This window comes from Protopterus annectens, chromosome 12.part0, assembly GCF_019279795.1.
Source record: "Protopterus annectens isolate FY-2018-M chromosome 12.part0, PAN1.0, whole genome shotgun sequence".
NCBI classification, from domain to species: Eukaryota; Metazoa; Chordata; order Ceratodontiformes; family Protopteridae; genus Protopterus; species Protopterus annectens.
Genome location: NC_056746.1, coordinates 152,316,975 through 152,336,150, shown reverse-complemented (window position 1 = coordinate 152,336,150; position 19,176 = coordinate 152,316,975). Strand labels below are relative to the sequence as shown.

General features: G+C 41.9%; 1 protein-coding gene across 2 annotated transcripts in view; it reads left to right on the top strand.

The window, feature by feature from the left end:
* Positions 1–19,176, top strand: part of GSPT1 (G1 to S phase transition 1) — a 960,922-nt gene that overhangs the window by 137,143 nt on the left and 804,603 nt on the right. The window contains exon 2 of one of the 2 annotated variants that reach the window (XM_044089179.1): positions 12,864–12,911. The exons of the other annotated variant lie outside the window; for it this stretch is intronic. Coding sequence (XP_043945114.1) covers positions 12,864–12,911 — 48 coding nt within the window. The remainder of the gene's footprint in view (positions 1–12,863; positions 12,912–19,176) is intronic. 2 annotated transcript variants of the gene reach the window in all.

The window sequence follows — 19,176 nt, the reverse complement described above, 5'->3', positions numbered from 1 at the left end:
TCTGCCTCCTGTTTTTGGTCCATTTTTTATAAAATTGTGGTTTTCTAGCAAGTTGGTGACAAATCATTAAAGACTGAAGTTAAAAAAAAAAAAAAAAAGACAGAAATTTGAGTTTCAGACTTAATACCCTTCAGAAAATTTATGCTAATGTACAAACTGTTATTTTATCAACTTTCAATGTTTGTAAGAGCAATATTTAAAGATTTTCCCTATTTTCGGGCCTTTGTCCCACTTTCATTAATGGCTTTGTCCAGATTTCTTACTCTAAGAGGTTGATAGATGGGATTAACCTGTAGACTGTTTCTGGTGCCTGTTACTTCAGCCAGGGCAGTGTCCATGCTACAAGCTCTTTCTGCTGTTTGTTACACAAAGATAAAGTTTCCCTTCACATTGACCCTCCTTTTCTTCCTAAAGTGGCCATTGAGACTAGTTTTAAATCAGTCTGTTCACCTGCCCGCTTTTTTTTTTTCTAACAAGGGTAAATACTTATTGCATTGTTTGGAAGTGCATCGACAACTGAGATTTTACTTGGACAGGACAAAACCATTTACGAAGTCCAATCAGTTGTTTCCTTTTCCAAATTTTAATTGGCTATACCATGTGTCTAAATTTGTTATCCAAGTGACTGTCTGTATTTCCTTTTCTTATAACTTGAGAGGTAAGACTTTGCATTGCAAACCTGAAGGTCACTCCAGCAGAGCCATGCCCACTTCTACGGCTTTTTTTCTCCAGCATGTTATTAAATGATGTGTGTGCAGCAGAGACTTGGGTGAGCTCTCATACCTTTGTGTCTCACTACAAGCTGGGCATTCAGTCTAGGTCTAGGGCTTTATTTGACTCTACCACGTTGTGGAGTATCCTTCTTTAGATCTTCCCAGGGGTGTTACATGGATGGGGACACTGTCCCTTGGTTGAAACCAGATTGAAAAGACAACATTGGTTATGAATTATGTACTTGATACAGATTTATCGTAATGTTATCTCTGTCTTGTTCATACTTCCCTTCCTCCTGCCCCCACCTGTATAGTGAGTCTCTTGTCATAGGATGACCAAGTCGGAGAGATATATTGTTTTCTTACCTTGGAATCCTTTGTCCTTCTCTAACTTGGATATATTACTCTGGTGTTAGTTTTAAAAACTTGATCTGCTGTATCTTCTGGGGAGTGAGGGATTGTAGGAAGGGGAAGTGGAGCCTGACGAGCTAAAACCTTGTAGAATTGATTGGAGTTCAAGCCAATGATCCATAGGTTGAATTAGACGTAGACAGACAACACGAATGTAGTGTTTTTTATGTAAGAGTATAACTTTTATGTTTTGCAGGTACATTATTTTTGATAGGTGGTTTTATTTTATAGAAATGGGGTCTGTAGGTTGCTTCTTGTGTACAAGGTATGTAAGAATCTGGTTCAAGTGTTTCAAGCACATGTATTTAGTTAATATGGACTCGTTGATTGCAAAAATTTTTTGTTTTTATATATCTGTATGTGTGTGTATATATATATATATATATATATATATATATATATATATATATATATATATATGTGTGTGTGTATATGTGTATATATATATATATATATATATATATATAAGTAAAGTGATGTCTTTCGGCTTTTCCCGGTTAGGGGGTCGCCACAGCGGAATGCCGGTCCACTTATGATTGGCAGTAGATTTTTACAGTGCAGAGGTGCCAACCCGACGCCCAACCTTCAACGAAGGCACACCCATTCACGCACGTGCCTACCTGCATGTCTTTAAATGTCACTTGACCGCAGGGAGGACACGTAGACTCCACACAGAAGGTGCTCTAGCCGAGAATCGAACCGGAGAACCTCTTGCTGTGAGGCGACAACGCTAACCGCTGCACCACTACAAACACACACGTGTGTGTGTGTGTGTGTGTGTGTGTGTGTGTGTATGTGTGTGTGTATATATATATATGGGTCTACCTGAGAACGTCGACAGCTGAGAACGCCGACAACGAGAACACCGACGCCAGAAGATCGACAATTGAGAAGACCGACGGATGAAAACACCGACGCTGAGAACACCGACATGGGAAAAGGCTGTGTAAGTATGCGGTAGTGACGGACGTTAGGGTGCGAGTAAGGTAAGTGTGCGATATTGACGGTCTGTAGGGATAGGGGTGGGTTAAGTGAGTTAGGGTTAGAGGCGGGTTAGGTAAGTGTCGGTAGTGATAGTCTTTGGGTTAGGGGTGGGTTAAGTGAGTTAGGGTTAGGCGGTTAGGTAAGTGTGCGGTAGTGATAGTCTTTGGGTTAGGGGTTAAGTGAGTTAGGGTTAGAGTGGCGGGTTAGGTAAGTGTCGGTAGTGATAGTCTTTGGGTTAGGGGCGGGTTAAGTGAGTTAGGGTTAGGCGCTGGTTAGGTAAGTGTGTGATAGTGACCAGGACCTTAGGGTTAGGGTTTGGGTTAAGGTTGTAGATAGTTGTGTATGTGAGGTTTAGTGTGGGTTTGTAAGGATTTTGGTGTGCTTGTGTTGTGTGTGTGCTTTTTGGACAGGGGATTTGTTTTGATGTGCTGTCGGTAAAATGGTTGTCGATGTTGTGGCTTGTCGATCTTGTGTACTGTCGGTTATGTGGTGTCGGTAAACTGGTTGTCGATGTTGTGGCTTGTCGACGTTGTCAGGTAGACCCATATATATATATATATATATATATATATATATATATAATATCTCCAATGTGTGTATATGCGTATATATACATACACTTTTTTTCTTGCTCCAGTCCGATGTCAGAAAAAATTAATAGTTGTATTTCTTGTGGGAAGCAAATACCTCATAAGGACTTTCATTCTTACTGTATTCCTTGCCTAGGCCCTGACCACGACGTTTCTAGTTGTCGGTTTTGTGCTAGATTTAACCAACGCACTATTAAACGTCGGTATGATTTTGCATTAAGCTATTTTGGGTGAAGATTTAATTATACAATGTCGTCGGATAGCCATCCGACTACCGGAGTTCACAAAAAACGCAAAGAAAAAGGCAACCAAGGTCCAAAACCGACTAAGCTTCTCCTAAGCAGTTCGCCGGTTCTCAGTGAGGTGCTTTCGCAGCCCTTGACGCCCGCAACTTTAGAGTCCCAGGCCACTACCGACTCCCACATGGAGTTGGCCAGGCCACTGGAAACTCAAGGTATTGGAGCCTCGGAGATTAATCCCTCAGATGGGTCCGGAGCCGCTGAGCAGGCATCGGCTTCTGAGGGTGTATTCAGACCTAAACAATTATATGTTAAACCAACATCAAAGGCAGAGAGTAAAACACCTTTAAAGGCAAAGAAACAAGTTCACCAGCCACATGGACAGGCCACCATGCCCAAAAAACAGATGCTCAAAATGGCCGAAGACTTGGTTCCCAACCCCCTCCTGATAAGAGGCCTAGGCAACAGACAGACTATGAATCTTCAGATCAGGTTTCCATTTCTTCTGATTCCTCTTCTGATCAGGAATATTCCCTTCCCCCCTATGAGGATTCTGATGCTGAAGAATCAATTCCTTCAGCTTCTCCTCCTGAGGATTACTCTTTTGTGGAAACCTTGCATACCATGAGGGAGCATTTCCACTGGGAGAGCCAAGATTTTTCAGATTCTAAGAAGAGGCTCAGAGACTTCCTTTTACTACCTCAACACAGGTCTGTAGCTATTCCACCTGTGTTAGTCATTGTAGATGATGTGTTCTCAGAGTCTAGTCTGACCCCTGACTCCTTACCTCCAGCTCCTGTTAAGCCAGACAGATACTACAGGGTCCCTGACTCTCATAAATTTCTTTTCAAAAACCCTACTGCAGACCCAGAAACTATTTCTCAGGGTCCCAAAGGGGGGGTCAAGGCTTCCACTGCAAAAAACCATACCCCCTCTGACAGGGATTCTAGGGCACTGGATAGATGGGGAAAAAAGATTTACACATCTGCTACCTTGGCTATAAGGGCCTTAAATTGCCAGTTTCATATGCTCAAATATCAGCAATATATTATGATACTGCTTAAACAGAAAATTATGGTAAATTCTGAATGCGCAGAAAACAAAGAAATGCAGGATTTATTGTATGCAGCTGAAGAAGTTGGAAAGCATACTTTGCAATGTGGTTTTGATTCTCTGGAGGCCTCCTGCAGGTCCGCCTTTACGGGTTCTGTCATCAGGAGGCATGCTTGGTTAAAGGAACAAAATCTGCCTGATTATGTTAAAGCCAAATTATTAGATGCTCCATTACAACATGATACCTTGTTTGGTGTTAAGGCAGAAGAGGTGTTAAAATGGAGGACAAAGCTAAATCTATGCAAACGGTCAAGGATTTCTTACAGGTACAGCCACTGGCCTACAAAGAATTGGTCCTTTCCATTCTCACAGACCTCAAAGGGGCAGATCCAGACACCCTAGAGGCAGATCACAGCCGCAAGGTTTCCTACAGGTCTAAGCAATGGGGTGCTTCTACCTCCAAAGGTGGAGAAGATAAATCACAACCATACAGAAAACAGTCCCAATGACTTCCCCCTGCCTACACCAAGCACTTATCTTCTAGCAGCACCCTTAGGGGGAAAACTAGCACTTTTTTCTCAAAATTGGCACATTATAACCCAGGACAAATGGGTTCTAGACAGTGTCACAAGGCTACAGGTTTCACTTCCATACCCTGCCAAGGGCAAACGGTTGGCCAGACCTGCCAAAAAATCAATGGGCAGAGGCTCAAAAACAAGTCGCAGCTCTCATGGACAATGAGGGCTATTCAACAAGTACCACAGCAAGAGCAGGGACAAGGATTTTACTCAATACTGTTCTTGGTACCCAGAAAGGACAAAGCATGGAGACCAATACTGGACCTATCTATTCTAAACACTTTCCTGGATATACCAAAATTCAAGATGTTGACCTTGCAGCAGCTTCTGCCCATGCTGGGCAGCAAGGCTTGGCTTGTGACGTTAGACCTAAAAGTGGCATACCTGCATGTCCCAATCAGACAATCATGGAGAAGATATCTCAGATTCAAGGCTGGCTCAAAACATTACCAATTCTCTGCACTGCCCTTTGGCTTATCTACTGCGCCCAGGGTCTTCACAAAGTGCCTGGCACCAGTAATTGTTTACTGCAGAAAAAAAGAGGAATACAAATATATATCCTTACTTGGACGACTGCCTCATACAAGCGGAGAACAAGGACGTTCTACTACAGCATCTGACGTTTGTGAAAAGACTTTAACATGCCTAGGGTACACAGTCAACAAAAAGAAATCAAAACTAGTACCCTCTCAAGAGATAATATTCCTGTGTGCAAGCTTAAATACAACTGCCCAGATGGCTTATCTCACTCCAGACAAGCAAAGGCAACTGACTACCTGTTTTAAGGAAATGGCAACAAAGGCCCAGTTATCTGCAAGAAAAAATCTGCAGGCTTTGGGCTTCATGGCATTCTGCATCTTACTAATTCTATATGCAAGACTGCATATGAGGAAAATTCAATGGTACCTAAAAAGTGTCTGGACACAACATTGCCACAGCCTGGAAACAATGATTACTCTCATTCCCTGCCTGCAACAGGAGTTTCGATGGTGGACAAAGGCCTGTCACCAAAACAAGGGACAGCCATTCTCACTACCCCCAGCCAGGCAGAGCCTAATGACGGATGCATCAGATTATGCCTGGGGGGCACACATGGCAGGAAGAGGCATTCAGGGCACCTGGTCAACAAACCAAAAGCATCTGCATATCAATCAAAAAGAGATGCTAGCTGTTCAAAATGCCCCGACAGCCTTCAAGGACCTACTTCATCCGGGACAACTACTGATAGACAGACAACACCACAGTCATGTGGTACATAAACAAGCAGGGGGGCACTCATTCTTACCTCCTTTGCAGACTAGCCATGGCTTTATGGGACACAGCATTGACTTACCAAGTTCATCTGCAGGCACAATTCCTGCCAGGAAAGGAAAATACTCTGGCAGACGAACTAAGCAGAAACCTCATGGATCCCCACGAGTGGCACCTGGATCCACAAGTCTTCAGCATGATAACAAAGAAATGGGGATGCCCAGACATAGATCTATTTGCCTCCCCTCACAACAATCAATTAAAAAGATTCTGCACAAGGACTGATCACAGACAAGCTTGGAAAGTGGACGCCTAATCTTTCAACTGGGCAAACCCATCAGTATATGCCTTTCCCCCACTGCCTCTCCTCCCCAAGGTACTCCTCAAGGTCAGACAGGAGAAACCAAAAATAATTCTGATTGCCCCAGACTGGCCACGCCAGTACTGGTATCCGAGCTTAAGGAACTTGTCCCAATGTCCAGCTTGGACCTTACCTCAAATACCTCATCTACTGTCTCAGCAAAACAGTCAGAGTCTGCACAGTCAACTCAGGACCCTAAACCTGGCAGCATGACGAATAATGTAGCCGTACAAACCACACCTCTCAGTAAAGCTGTGATGGATGTCATTTTAGAAGCCAGAAGGCCTAGTACTAGAAAATCCTATGCTGGGAAATGGAAGAGATTTTGTGCTTAGAACCAAGCTCAAGGAACTGATACATCTGTCCCAAATATTCCTCAGATTTTGCAGTACTTAACTGAGATGCTGGACAAAGGCCTATCTTTTTCATCAATTAAAATCCATGCCTCTGCCATTTCTGCTCATTACAATACAGAGCCACCACTCTTTTCTTATCCTTTATTAAGGCAGTACCTCAGAGGAGCCAAAAACTTAAGGCCTCCAAGGAGAACGCCAATACCTGCATGGGACCTCAATTATGTCTTGGAAAAACTCACCTTACCTCCTTTTGAGCCAGCTGCTACTACGGATATAAAGTTCTTATCTTGGAAAACCGCTCTGCTCCTAGCAATAACTTCTGCAATACGAGTTTCAGAGCTACAAGCTGTCATGTCTGTGGAACCCTTTATCATTTTTTATCCAGACTGGGTCTCTCTGAGAACAAACCCTACATTTATGCCTAATGTGGTATCCAGTGTAGCCCTTAACCAAACTATTCATTTGCCAACTTTTTATCCAAATCCACAGAACAAGGGGGAGAAAATTCTGCATTCTTTGGACGTACACAGGCAACTTAGATTCTACTTGGACAAAACTAAAGTTTTCAGAAAGACAGAACAATTACTAGTGGCATATGCCGCAGCATCACAAGGAAATGCCATCTCCAAGCAGACTATTTCAAAATGGATAGGTCACTGCATTCGTTTCTGCTACTCACAGCATGGCAAACCAGTGCCTAAGGGGATTAGGCCACATTCAACCAGAGCTGCAGCCACTTCTGCAGCCTTTCTCTGGGGAGTACCAATCAAAGACATTTTAGAGGCTGCTACTTGGAGTTCAGTGCATACCTTTACAAGACATTACAATCTGCCTCTTTATTCTAAATCCAGGGCAGGCTTTGCCACTGCAGTTTTGCAGGGCCTCATAGCCGCTCCTAATGCTGTTTAGCTCCAGCCACCCAGCCATAGCTTTGGGACTCAACCCAAATGTAATGACTGCAACAGTGAAACACAAAGAACATAGTACAGTTGTGTACACTTACCATAAATGTAGATGTTTGAGTATTCACTGTTGCAGTCCAGGTTACCCACCCGCCATCTCCCTTATTTTTGCTGGAACTTGTCTTTACTTCTCTAATCTATACAACCTAGGTGGTGTATTTGCTTATAGATGAAGTTAAACCTTATTTGGGTGCATATATGTTTTATTTACATATTTTTAGCCTACCCTTTTGGGGACACCTGACATCTGGGGCAAGAAAAACTGAAGAAAATGATGTCGGCTGCATCTTTTATACCTCTGACGACCTGACGTCAGGGAAGAGGCGACTGCAACCGACGCAGGACCCAAGACTTTGGAATTCAGGCCGACTGAGGGCAACCTGCCAGCAGGATAACCCAAGTGTAATGACTGCAACAGTGAATACACTCGAACATCTACATTTATGATAAGTGTACACAACTGTACTATACTACAGGGTCCCCGAGTCCCACAAGTTCCTTTTTAAAAATCTTGTTGCAGATTCAGAGACTATTTCACAGGGGCCCAAGGGCATTAAGGCTTCTACTGCTAAAAATCCTACCCCTTCTGATAGAGACTCCAGGGCGCTGGATAGATGGGGTAAGAAGGTTTGCACTTCTGCAACCTTGGCAATTAGGGCTTTAAACTGCCAGTTTCATATGTTAAAGTATCAGCAACATGTTGTTATTGGACTGCTTAAACAGAAAATTATGTTGATTCCTGACTGTGTAGAAAATAAAGAATTACAGGATTTAATGCATTCTGCTGAACAAGTTGGAAAGCATACTTTGCAGTGCGGTTTTGATTCATTAGAGGCCTCTTGCAGGGCTGCTGTTACTGGGTCTGTGCTCAGAAGGCATGCTTGGCTTAAGGAGCAATCTTTGCCTGATCATGTTAAAGCTAAATTGTTGGATGCTCCCTTAAATCAGGACCGCCTGTTTGTCAACAAGGCTGAGGAAGTTCTTAAAAAGATGGAAGATAAAGCTAAATCTATACAAACTGTTAAAGATTTCATACAAGTTCAGCCTCCTAGATTTAGTAGGCACTGGCCCTCTAAGAATTGGTCCTTTCCAGCCCCTTCCAGGTCTTCTCTAGCCAAACCCAGACATAGCAGAAACCACAGGTTTCAGTCCCAGGGGAGACACAGAACTAAGCAATGGGGGGCCTCCACTTCTAAATCTGGGAGTAATAAGACTTCCCCTATGGTAAACTGTCTCAATGACTTCCTTTTAAAATTCCCAAGCACTTATCAACTGACTGCCCCTTTGGGGGGAAAGATTGCTCTTCATGCAAAGAATTGGGAACTCATTACCCAGGGCAGATGGGTTCTAAATATAGTGTCCCAGGGATACAGCTTTCATTTCCGCATGTTGCCAACACCAAGCGGGTGGTCGGACCTACCCCCAAATCAGTGGACAGAGGCTCAAAAACAAGTACTTTCTCTCTCAAGCATGGTGGCTATTCAACTGGTACCAGAAGAGGAAAAGGGACAAGGCTTTTATTCAAGACTTTTCCTGGTACCCAGAAAAGACAACTCATGGCGTCCTATCCTGAACCTGTCTACTCCAAGCAGCTTTTTGGAGATTCCAAAATTCAAGATGCTGACTCTTCACCAATTACTTCCACTGCTAGGCAAAGATGCCTTGTTGGCAACACTAGATTTAAAAGAAGCATACCTGCACATCCCAAACGGGGAATCTTGCAGAAGATATCTATGCTTCAAAACAGGCTACACGCACTATCAGTTCTCTGCACTGCCCTGTGGCTTATCTACTGTGCCCAGGGTATTCACAGAGTGCCTAGCTCCAGTTATTGCATTTTGCAGGCAAAGAAATATTCAAATATACCCATACCTAGACGATTGTCTAATTCAGGCAGAAAACCAGGACATACTTTTGAATCACCTGGCCTTTGTTCAAAGGGTTCTAAATTGTCTGGGGTACACCATAAACGAAAAGAAATCACACCTGATACCCTGTCAACAAATTATGTTCCTGGGAGCAAGCTTGAATACAGCTTCCCAGATGGCTTACTTCACGCCAGAGAAACAAGTTCATTTGACAACCTACTTCAAACAAGTGGCCACAAAAACCCTGCTATCTGCAAGACAAATACTACAAGCCTTGGGGTTAATGGCCTCCTGCATTCTTCTAATTCCATATGTAAGACTGCATATGAGGAAACTACAGTGGTATCTGAAAAGCTTATGGTGTCAGCATTCTCAGGATCTAGAAGTAATTCCTATCATACCTTGCCTATGCCTAGAGTCCCTTTGGTGGGCAGAGGCCTGCCACCAAAACAAGGGACTACCTTTCACACCACCCCCTGCCGCCCAAACCCTAACAACAGACGCATCAGACTATGCATGGTGGGCTCAGCTGGCAGGGAAGTGCATTCAGGGCAAATGGAACCCAAGTCAAATGCACCTGCATATCAATCAAAAAGAAATGTTAGCTGTACAGAATGCTCTGACAGCCTTCAAGGACCACATTTTTCCAGGACACCTAATGGTAAAGACGGACAACACCACTGTTGTGGTACATAAACAAGCAGGGGGGTACACATTCTTACCCCCCTCTGTAGACTAGCTATGGCATTGTGGGACACAGCCTTGAGCTAGCAAGTGAATTTACAAGCTCAATTCCTGCCAGGAAAACTAAATACACTGGCATATGGACTAAGCAGAAACTTCATGGACCCACACGAGTGGAAACTTGAACCAAAGATTTTCAACATTTTGACAAGCAAATGGGGGAGTCCAGATATAGACCCGTTTGCCTCCCGCCAGAACCATCAGTTGGACAAATTTTGCACAAGGATTCCCCACAAACTAGCTTGGAAAGTGGATGCCCTATCCTTCAGTTGGAAAAAAAACTATCAGTTTATGCCTTTCCTCCTCTGCCTCTGCTCTCCTTTTCATCCATCAAAATTCATGCCTCAGCCATTTCAGCCCATTATAGCACAGAGCCCCTCCCCTCTTCTCTCACCCACTGCTCAAGCCATTCCTCAGAGGGGCCAAAAATTTAAGGCCACCGAGGAGAGCTCCAATTCCAGCCTGGGACCTTAACTTTGTCTTGGAGAAACTCACTCTTCCTCCTCTCGAGCCAACTGCTACTGCAGATTTAAAATTATTTTCCTGGAAAACTGCTTTCCTTTTAGCAATCACTTCTGCAAGAAGGATATCCAAGTTACAGGCCCTTATGGCAGTGGAGCCTTTCATCATCTTTCATGCGGACAGGGTGTCCCTCAGAACCAGTCCCTCCTTCATGCCCAAGGTGGTATCCAGTGTGGCTCTTAATCAGTCCATTCATTTGCCTACCTTCTTTCCTAACCCACAGAACAAAGGGGAACAGATACTGCACTCTTTAGATGTGCACATACAACTTAGATTCTACTTGGACTGGACTAAACCTCAAAGGAAATCTGAACAACTGCTGGTGGCATTTGTTGCAGGGACAGAGGGGAAAGCTATTTCAAAGCAAACCATTTCAAAATGGATAGGCCACTGCATTAATTTCTGCTATAAGCATCAGATCCCATTCAACTAGGGCTGCATCTACCTTTACAGCCTTTCTCAGGGGCGTCCCTACAAGGAACATCCTAGAAGCTGCTACCTGGAGTTCTGAACATGCTTTCACCAAGCATTATCATTTGCCAATTTTCTCTAAATCAAGAGCTGGTTTTGCCACTGCAGTCTTGCAGGGCCTTATAGCTGATCCTAATCCTATTTAAATTCCTTCCCCCAACCTTAGCTTTAGGAATCTACCCAAAAGTAGTGACTGCAACAGTGAAACACGAAGAACATAGTACAGTTGTGTACACTTACCATAAATGTAGATGTTAGTGTATTCACTGTTGCAGTCCTGGTTACCCTCCCTCCAGCCCACTTTCTTCTTTTGGCTATACCTCTACTCCCACTTACTATGCTCAGAAAGCTTTTTGGTGTATTTGCTTTTTTGTTGGAGGTATATCCTTGTATTATAGATTTAATTGCTTCCCATTAGGGGGGCACCTGACATCTGGGGCAAGCAAAACTGATGTAATGGCGTCAGCTGCATGTTTTATACCCCTGACAACCTGACGTTATGGAAGAAGGGACAGCAACCGACGCAGGACTCAAGACTCTGTTAATCAGGCTGACTGAGGGCTACTGCAAGCAGATAACCGAAATGTAATGACTGCAACAGTGAATACACTCAAACATCTACATTTATGGTAAGTGTACACAACTGTACTTTCCTTAATCTTACGGTACCAAACACCATTGCATTTCAGACTGTTGCATATTTACACATTTCTACATACAGACTGCAGTAGTATGTCTTCATTAATATGGCTACCATATTCTTTTTGCAAGGTGAAGTTTATTTAGTACAAGCTGGGCAGTGGTGTGCATTGGAATGTGTAGCTGCTTTTTATGTTGGCTAATACTGATGGCAAATTTCATTTTGCTTTTGAAAAACAGACTGATGTTTCATAAGGAAATCACAATTTGAAAATGAAAAGTATGGAATGTTGTGCATGTTGGGCAGCACTGAAAGCAAGCTAGATGACTATTTTTAATGCTTTATTTAACTTGTAAGTTGGCACGGTGTGTTAAGAGTTGATACAGAGGTCTACAAAATGAGATAATTTAATCTTGTTTACTTCTCCAAATATTTGGTTTTGATTCCCATACTATATATTGGTGAGACAACTTGCTTTACGCACACCTGCATCATCAGTAACTGGTTATCTGCTTCCAGTGCAGGTAAAACTGTGGGTTCATCTGCAACTGCTGTTAACCTAGGTAATAGTTATGTATGCATTCATTTAGAGCCTGTAATAATTTACATTGCATTGCCTTCTGGCTTGTGGCAGCAGATTTAAGTATCCTGTGTGACATTTTTCACTGATGCTTGCCACTCCAGATTTTCTACATTTTCTTGTTGAGTCTAGTTTGAAGTGACTTAACCTTCCTGTTTCTAGAAGCCTTTTTGACCACAGGTAGCATTTAGAGCTGCAGTTGAGAGATGACTGATTTCAGTCCCACAGCTGTTCTAACAAGTGTACTCAAGAATGTTTAAAGCTAGTTGCTACATCTCTGTTTGATTTGCAAATTAATTTTGACTTAGTTTTTCATATCTGGTTTGTAATTAAAACATCAAATTGGTTTTATTTGAGTTTTTTATTCAGGCTGCATGCACATTTCAACATCCTGGGGTCGTGTTATGCTGTTATTGAGGGTCATGTAAATGGTTTGAATGGCAGTTTCATTTGTGTGCATCCACCTTGTGGATGACTGTGAATAGTTGTCATTGGTGACATTTCAGATGGTCAGTATTACTTTTTTTTTTTTTTTAACAGATATACCTGTGGAAACTCCTGCTAAAGAAGATCGAGGTCCACTCAAAGGCAAGGCTGTTTCAACTTTGTGGTTGGATTTGTAAACCTGTAAAGTATTCTGTTGTACAGATGGTATAAGAATATGATTTTCCGCAGTTTACACCTTACAAAATTAAAGGGAGCAGAGATAGAATTGTTAGCACATTTTCAGGTAGATGTTAACTGAAATTAGCTGTCCTAGGCGCTGATGTGAACCTTAACGGATGTGAGAGCATTTTTAATAAAAAAGAGTTGTGTTTTGCCAAGTATCTGAAGTCGTTATCTGCTTTCGGTGCCCTTGCTTACTAACTTACTAAATGTGTTGTTAGAGGTCTTGTCGCTAAACATTTAGCAGAAAATTGTAGTTGCCTTTACTGTTACTTTATTCATTGTGTACATTTTCTCACTGCGTCAGAAGCCATTTAATTACTATCTTTTGGGTTCCTGTACTTTTGCCATGGAATTGCATCATCTTTTTTAAATAGAAGTGCAGTATTTTATTGTACTCTATTTTATAAACCTTTGCATCTTGCTCCGGTTTCATTTCTTTGCATCCTGCCCTCACCTCATTCTATTGGATTTTTTCTGCTTCTTTTGACTCCCGGAATGAGTAAGGTATTTTCATTGCAGTTAAGCAAACCATATGGTAACTTTTAGAAGATTTTTTTCAAAAACACTGTTAATATACATGTGTTTGTAATAATTTAATAACAGAAAGGAAAAACATATTCATATATTTTTCTTTTTTATGCATTTTACATGCCATATAATTTCTTTATAACTGTCTTCAGTCCAGCATTACATAATTTGCTCAATTCCTGCCTCAAGTCTCACTTTTCCTGAACATTCTTCTCCTTTGTTTCCATAATTTCCATTTATTTCTGTATAATTTGCTTCAGTTCTTAAAATATTCAATACTTCAAATACAGTTACTTGAGACTTTGACTTCCATTGTCTAGTAATTGCTTTTTTGCAGCCAACAGAATTAAACTTAAGGCCTTTCTATGTGTAGGCAATTGAGATCCTGTGTCCAATTTCAAAAGAATCATTTCTTAATTACACCCATTTGCTCACCCAGTATTTCTAACACAGTACTTTTGAGATTTTTTTAAAATGTGTTCATTACACTCTAAATACATGTTCCAAGTTTTTTCTTTCTTCCTTATCAAACCTCCAACATTTGCTGTGTACCTGATGAAAAATTCTTTGAAGTCTGCTTGGGGTATAAAATATCTATACAAACACTTCCAAGCTAAAACCCTAAATCTTCTGGATTTTGTTGCATATGTGGGAGCCATGCAGGTGTCTTCCCATTGTTCCCTTATATATTGCTTTTCCAGTTTATTTTCCCTATCTTTTCTAATATCCTCTGCTTGATTCTTATATTTATCTTGCAATATTTTATATGCTGTATTAGTTATCCCTTTTAATAACTGCTGCTGTTCTAAATTCCGCTGAAAACTCTACCACCGAAGGTTTTTCACTTGATATTCCCCTATTCCCTTTGTTCGCCTATACTCTGATATCAATCCCTTGTAGATGATCCCTGCTGGCCTGCAGATCAGACATGATCTTGGCCTTGTCCCACTCTGTCTTTCCTTCTCTAGTTATTTGCTCTCAGTGCGTTATGTATGTGAGCCTTAACTGTGTTTCTCTAAAGTATCCCTTCAAATGAAGTAATGCTAAGCCACCTTGTTCTATTGCAAGGGTCAACTTTTCCCACTTAACTCTTGCCGTCTTCCCCTCCAAGATAAATTCAACTTTCTTAATTAACATTAGGAGTTTACTTGTTTTTCAGTAATCAGTATTTTTTTCTTAGTGTGTGTGTGTATATGCACGTATATGTTTTATGTATATATATATATATATATATATATATATATATATATATATATATATATATATATATGTTTGTGTATAGCGAACATGTTATGAACTGTGAGTATGTGCTGATGAGGCACCGTGAAAAGACTGCTATAATGAACTGCTGCTTCACCAAAGCACAGTGTAGATTTTTTTTCTATTGCCAAAAGCAACTTGTGCTGCAGTTAGTGGAATTGCTAACTTCTCTGAGGTTGTGAACGGTAACAGTACATTTATGTAAGAGAGGTAAGTTGTGGGAGTAGCAAAACTCTCATGGCAGTATGGAAGCATAGACCCACTGGAAAATAGGCAGGTTATCTTTTTTGTTTTTACTGTAGCTTTTTTTAATTTCAGTATGTTTTAGTTTTCAATGTATTGTGTTCTGTGCATTTTCTGGGGTACACACTGGCACTTTTCATTTGTTTTATATTAAATTTATTTATATTTAATTATTTTTTGTAGGTAACTTTGGATTCATGTGCTTGGCTTCCCTGAATTGAAGTCTTTATAAATACCTCTGTGTGTCTCCCTAGTGCAGCATTTTAGAGTAAATGTGATCTTGACAGTCCCCAAAATTAAATGTATTATGATTAACAGTACTAGTCTAGCTGGATTAACCCCACTTACACTGAAGACTTGGGAGAGAAGCTTTAAGGAGTATTTTTAAAACTGTATTCATCAGAAAGATTAAAAATGCATTTATCACAAATAAGTAATCAGTGACTTATTAAAGATAGAGTAAACCTGCTGATTGGAAAAGCACACAGGCACTCCACACTATGTGGTGTAAAATGTCATTTTTGCATTACTAAGTCCGTTGCAGCCATCCTTTTTATGAGAAGTACTGCATTGCTGTTTCTGACCTCCTTATGTTTCTCTATGTAAGAGGTAGCGCTCTGTTAAGTTAAAAAGCCTGTTTAAATTTTAGGTGCTGAATACACTTACTGCTACCATCTGAGTTTGACATTTATCTCTGTGTTATTCCCTTGGCTATACATGTGGCAGTATCTTCTCTTCATTAGGCATTTGTTCCAGTTGTTGTAAAGTGCTTTGTAACCAACAGCATGGTTATTGTGAGCATCTCGGGGGGGGATCTTAAACTTTATTTTGCAGAGGCAGGTAGCTCCCTTTATAGGTTTACATATTTTACTAGGCAGTTGATTTGGATGGATCTGCCGCAGTAGTGCAGCGGTAGCGTTGTCGCCTCACAGCAAGAGGTTCTCCCGTTCGATTCTCGGCTGGAGCGCCTTCTGTGTGGAGTCTGCATGTCCTCCCTGCGGTCGAGTGGCGTTCGAAAGACATGCGTGAATGGGCGTGCCTTTGTTTAAGGTTGGGTGTCGGGCTGGCACCTCGGCACCGTAAAAATCTACTGCCAATCATTAGCGGACCGGAGTTCTGCTGTGGCGACCCCTAACCGGGAAAAGCAGAAAGAAGAAGATTATTTGTAGCCAAGCTAGTATTTTTCGCACTGTTACCACCTTTCCATAAGGGTTTGTAGACAAAGACCAAAGATCTATGTGTACTTGTCCATAGACTTGTCAAGGATGTGTTTTGAAGAGGGTTAGAGAGTTACTTTGATGTTGAGGGTGCAGTCTCTTCTAGAGAAGAGGCATTCTTTTGTATGGCAGTGTAACAGTTTTGATTTTATTTGCTGGTGGTTATAGAATTACAGATTTTTGTGAACACTTAAAAGGTCACACAGGATAGGGTCATTTGAGTCCTTGTAGGGTGAGGTAACATCATCCCATAGGAATATGTATGCACAAGTAAAGAATTTGTGTTTTAAGGCATTTAACATGCGTCCTGGAAGTTGGACATTGGATTTTCATGGTGAGGTCATTCAAGTTGTGTTGTATCTAGTCAGGTACATATTCTGATGTTCTTCGTGTTTCACTGTTGCAGTCATTACATTTGGCAGTCATTACATTTGGGTAATCTGCTGGCAGGTTGCCCTCAGTCGGCCTGATTAACAAAGTCTTGGGTCCTGCGTCGGTTGCTGTCCCTTCTTCCATGACGTCAGGGGTATAAAACATTGCATCCAATGCCATTACATCAGTCTTTCTTGCCGTGCGGTGCCCAAAGCAGAAGCAGTTCGCAAGTGCCTGTCGGCCGACTCCTGAAATTTTCGTTTTCGAGTTTCAGAACCGAAGTCTTCAGCTTAAAGCTAAGTACCCCGTTGGGGATACTTTTTCTTGCTCCTTACCGATGTCAGAAAAAATTATTAGTTGCGTTACTTGTGGAAAAGCAAATACCTCACAAAGATTTTCATTCGTACTGTATTCCTTGCCTAGGCCTTGACCACGACGTACCTTGCTGTCGGTTTTGTGTTTTATTTATTTAATCCGCGCACTATCCTTCATCGGTATGTTTTTGCCACTAAGTATTTCGGTTTAATTATCCAGAAATGTCGTCTGTTAGCCATCTGACTACCGGGATTCTGAAAAAACGCAAAGATAAAGACAGAGACAGGTCGCAGAGGTCCAAAACTGCCGACGACGCATCTCCTGAGTCGGGCACCAGTTCACCGGTACTCAGTGAGGCGCTTTCGCAGCCCCTGATACCCGCTACTTCTGATTCGCAGGTCTCTACTGAGACCCATTCGGAGTCTGGTATGCCGCGAGATGCTTCACCTATGGAACCAGCGGGTGTCTCTACCTTGGATGGGTCCAGAGCTGCTGTGCAGGCACCGGCTTCTGAGGGTGTATTCAGGCCCACAGACTTGCATATTAAGCTGACTCCACCTTCATTATTAAGGCCTAAATCTCGATCTATGTCTAAAAAAACCGACGCTCAGGCCACATGTTCAGGTACCTATGCCTAAAAAAAAATGATCAAAATGGCTGAAGATCTAATTACTCTAATCAGGGGTAGTCAACCCCCTCACCCCAAGAGGCGTAGGGCTGAGCTTGATTATGAATCTTCTGATCAGATTTCTGTTTCTTCTGACTCTCTAATGACCTGGATTTGTCCATACCTATTTATGAGGATTCTGATGCAGAGGATTCCATTCCCTCTGCTTCCCCTCTTGAGGATTTTTCTTTTGGGGAAACTTTACATACCTTAAGGGAGCATTTCCACTGGGAAAGTCAAGAATTTTCTGATTCAAAAGAGAGGCTTAGGGATTTCCTTATTCTACCTCAGCATAGGCCTTTGGCTATGCCTCCTGTACTAGACATTGTTGATGTGTTTTCGGAATCCAGTATGGCCCCCGATTCTGCCTCCAGCTCCTAGTAAACCTGACAGAGATACTACAGGGTTCCTGAGTCTCATAAATCCCTTTTCAAAAATCCTGTTGCAGATCCAGAAACCATTTCTCAGGGGCCCAAGGGCATTAAGGCTTCTACTGCTAAAAATCCTACCCCTTCTGATAGAGACTCCAGGGCGCTGGATAGATGGGGTAAAGAAGGTTTATACTTCTGCAACCTTGGCAATCAGGGCTTTAAACTACTAATTTCATATGTCAAAATATCAACAGCATACTTTTGGACTTCTTAAACAGAAAATGATGTTGATTCCTGACTGTGGAAAATAAAGATTTACAGGATTTATTGCATTCTGCTGAACAAGTTGGAAAACATACTTTGTAATGTGGTTTTGATTCTTTAGAGGCCTCCTGCAGGGCTGCTGTTACTGGGTCTGTGCATAGAAGGCATGCTTGGCTTAAGGAGCAATCTCTGCCTGATCATGTTAAAGTGAAATTGTTGAATGCTCCTTTAAATCAGGGCCGGATGTTAGGCAATAAGGCTGAAGAAGTTCTAAAAAAGATGGAAGATAAAGCTAAATCTATGCAAACTGTTATAGATTTCTTACAAGTGCAACCTCCAAGATTTAGTAGGCACTGGCCTACTAAGAATTGGTCTTTTCCAGCTCCTTCCAGATCCTCTCAAGCCAAACCTAGACACCAAAAGCACCAGGTTTCAGTCCCAGGGGACTCTCAGAACTAAGCAATGGGGGGGCCTCCACTTCTAAGTCTGGAAATAACAAGACACCCCCTATGGTAAACAGTCTCAATGACTTCCTTTTAAAATTACCAAGCACTTACCTTTTAGCCGGCCCTTTGGTGGGAAAGATTGCTCTTCATGCAAAGAACTGGGAACTCATAACCCAGAACAGATGAGTTTTAAATAGTGTCCCAGGGATACAGATTTCATTTCCACACGTTGCCAACACCAAACGGGTGACCAGACCTGCCCCCAAATCAGTGGGCAGAGGCTGAAAAACAAGTACTTTCCTTCTTAACCATGGGAGCTATTCAACCAGTACCAGAAGAGGAAAAGAGACAAGGTTTCTATTCCAGACTTTCTCTGGTACCCAGAAAAGATAAATCCTTTCTGGACATTCCAAAATTCAAGATGCTGACTCTTCATCAGTTACTTCCTATGCTAGGTAAAGATGCCTGGTTGGCAGCTCTAGATTTAAAAGAAGCATACCT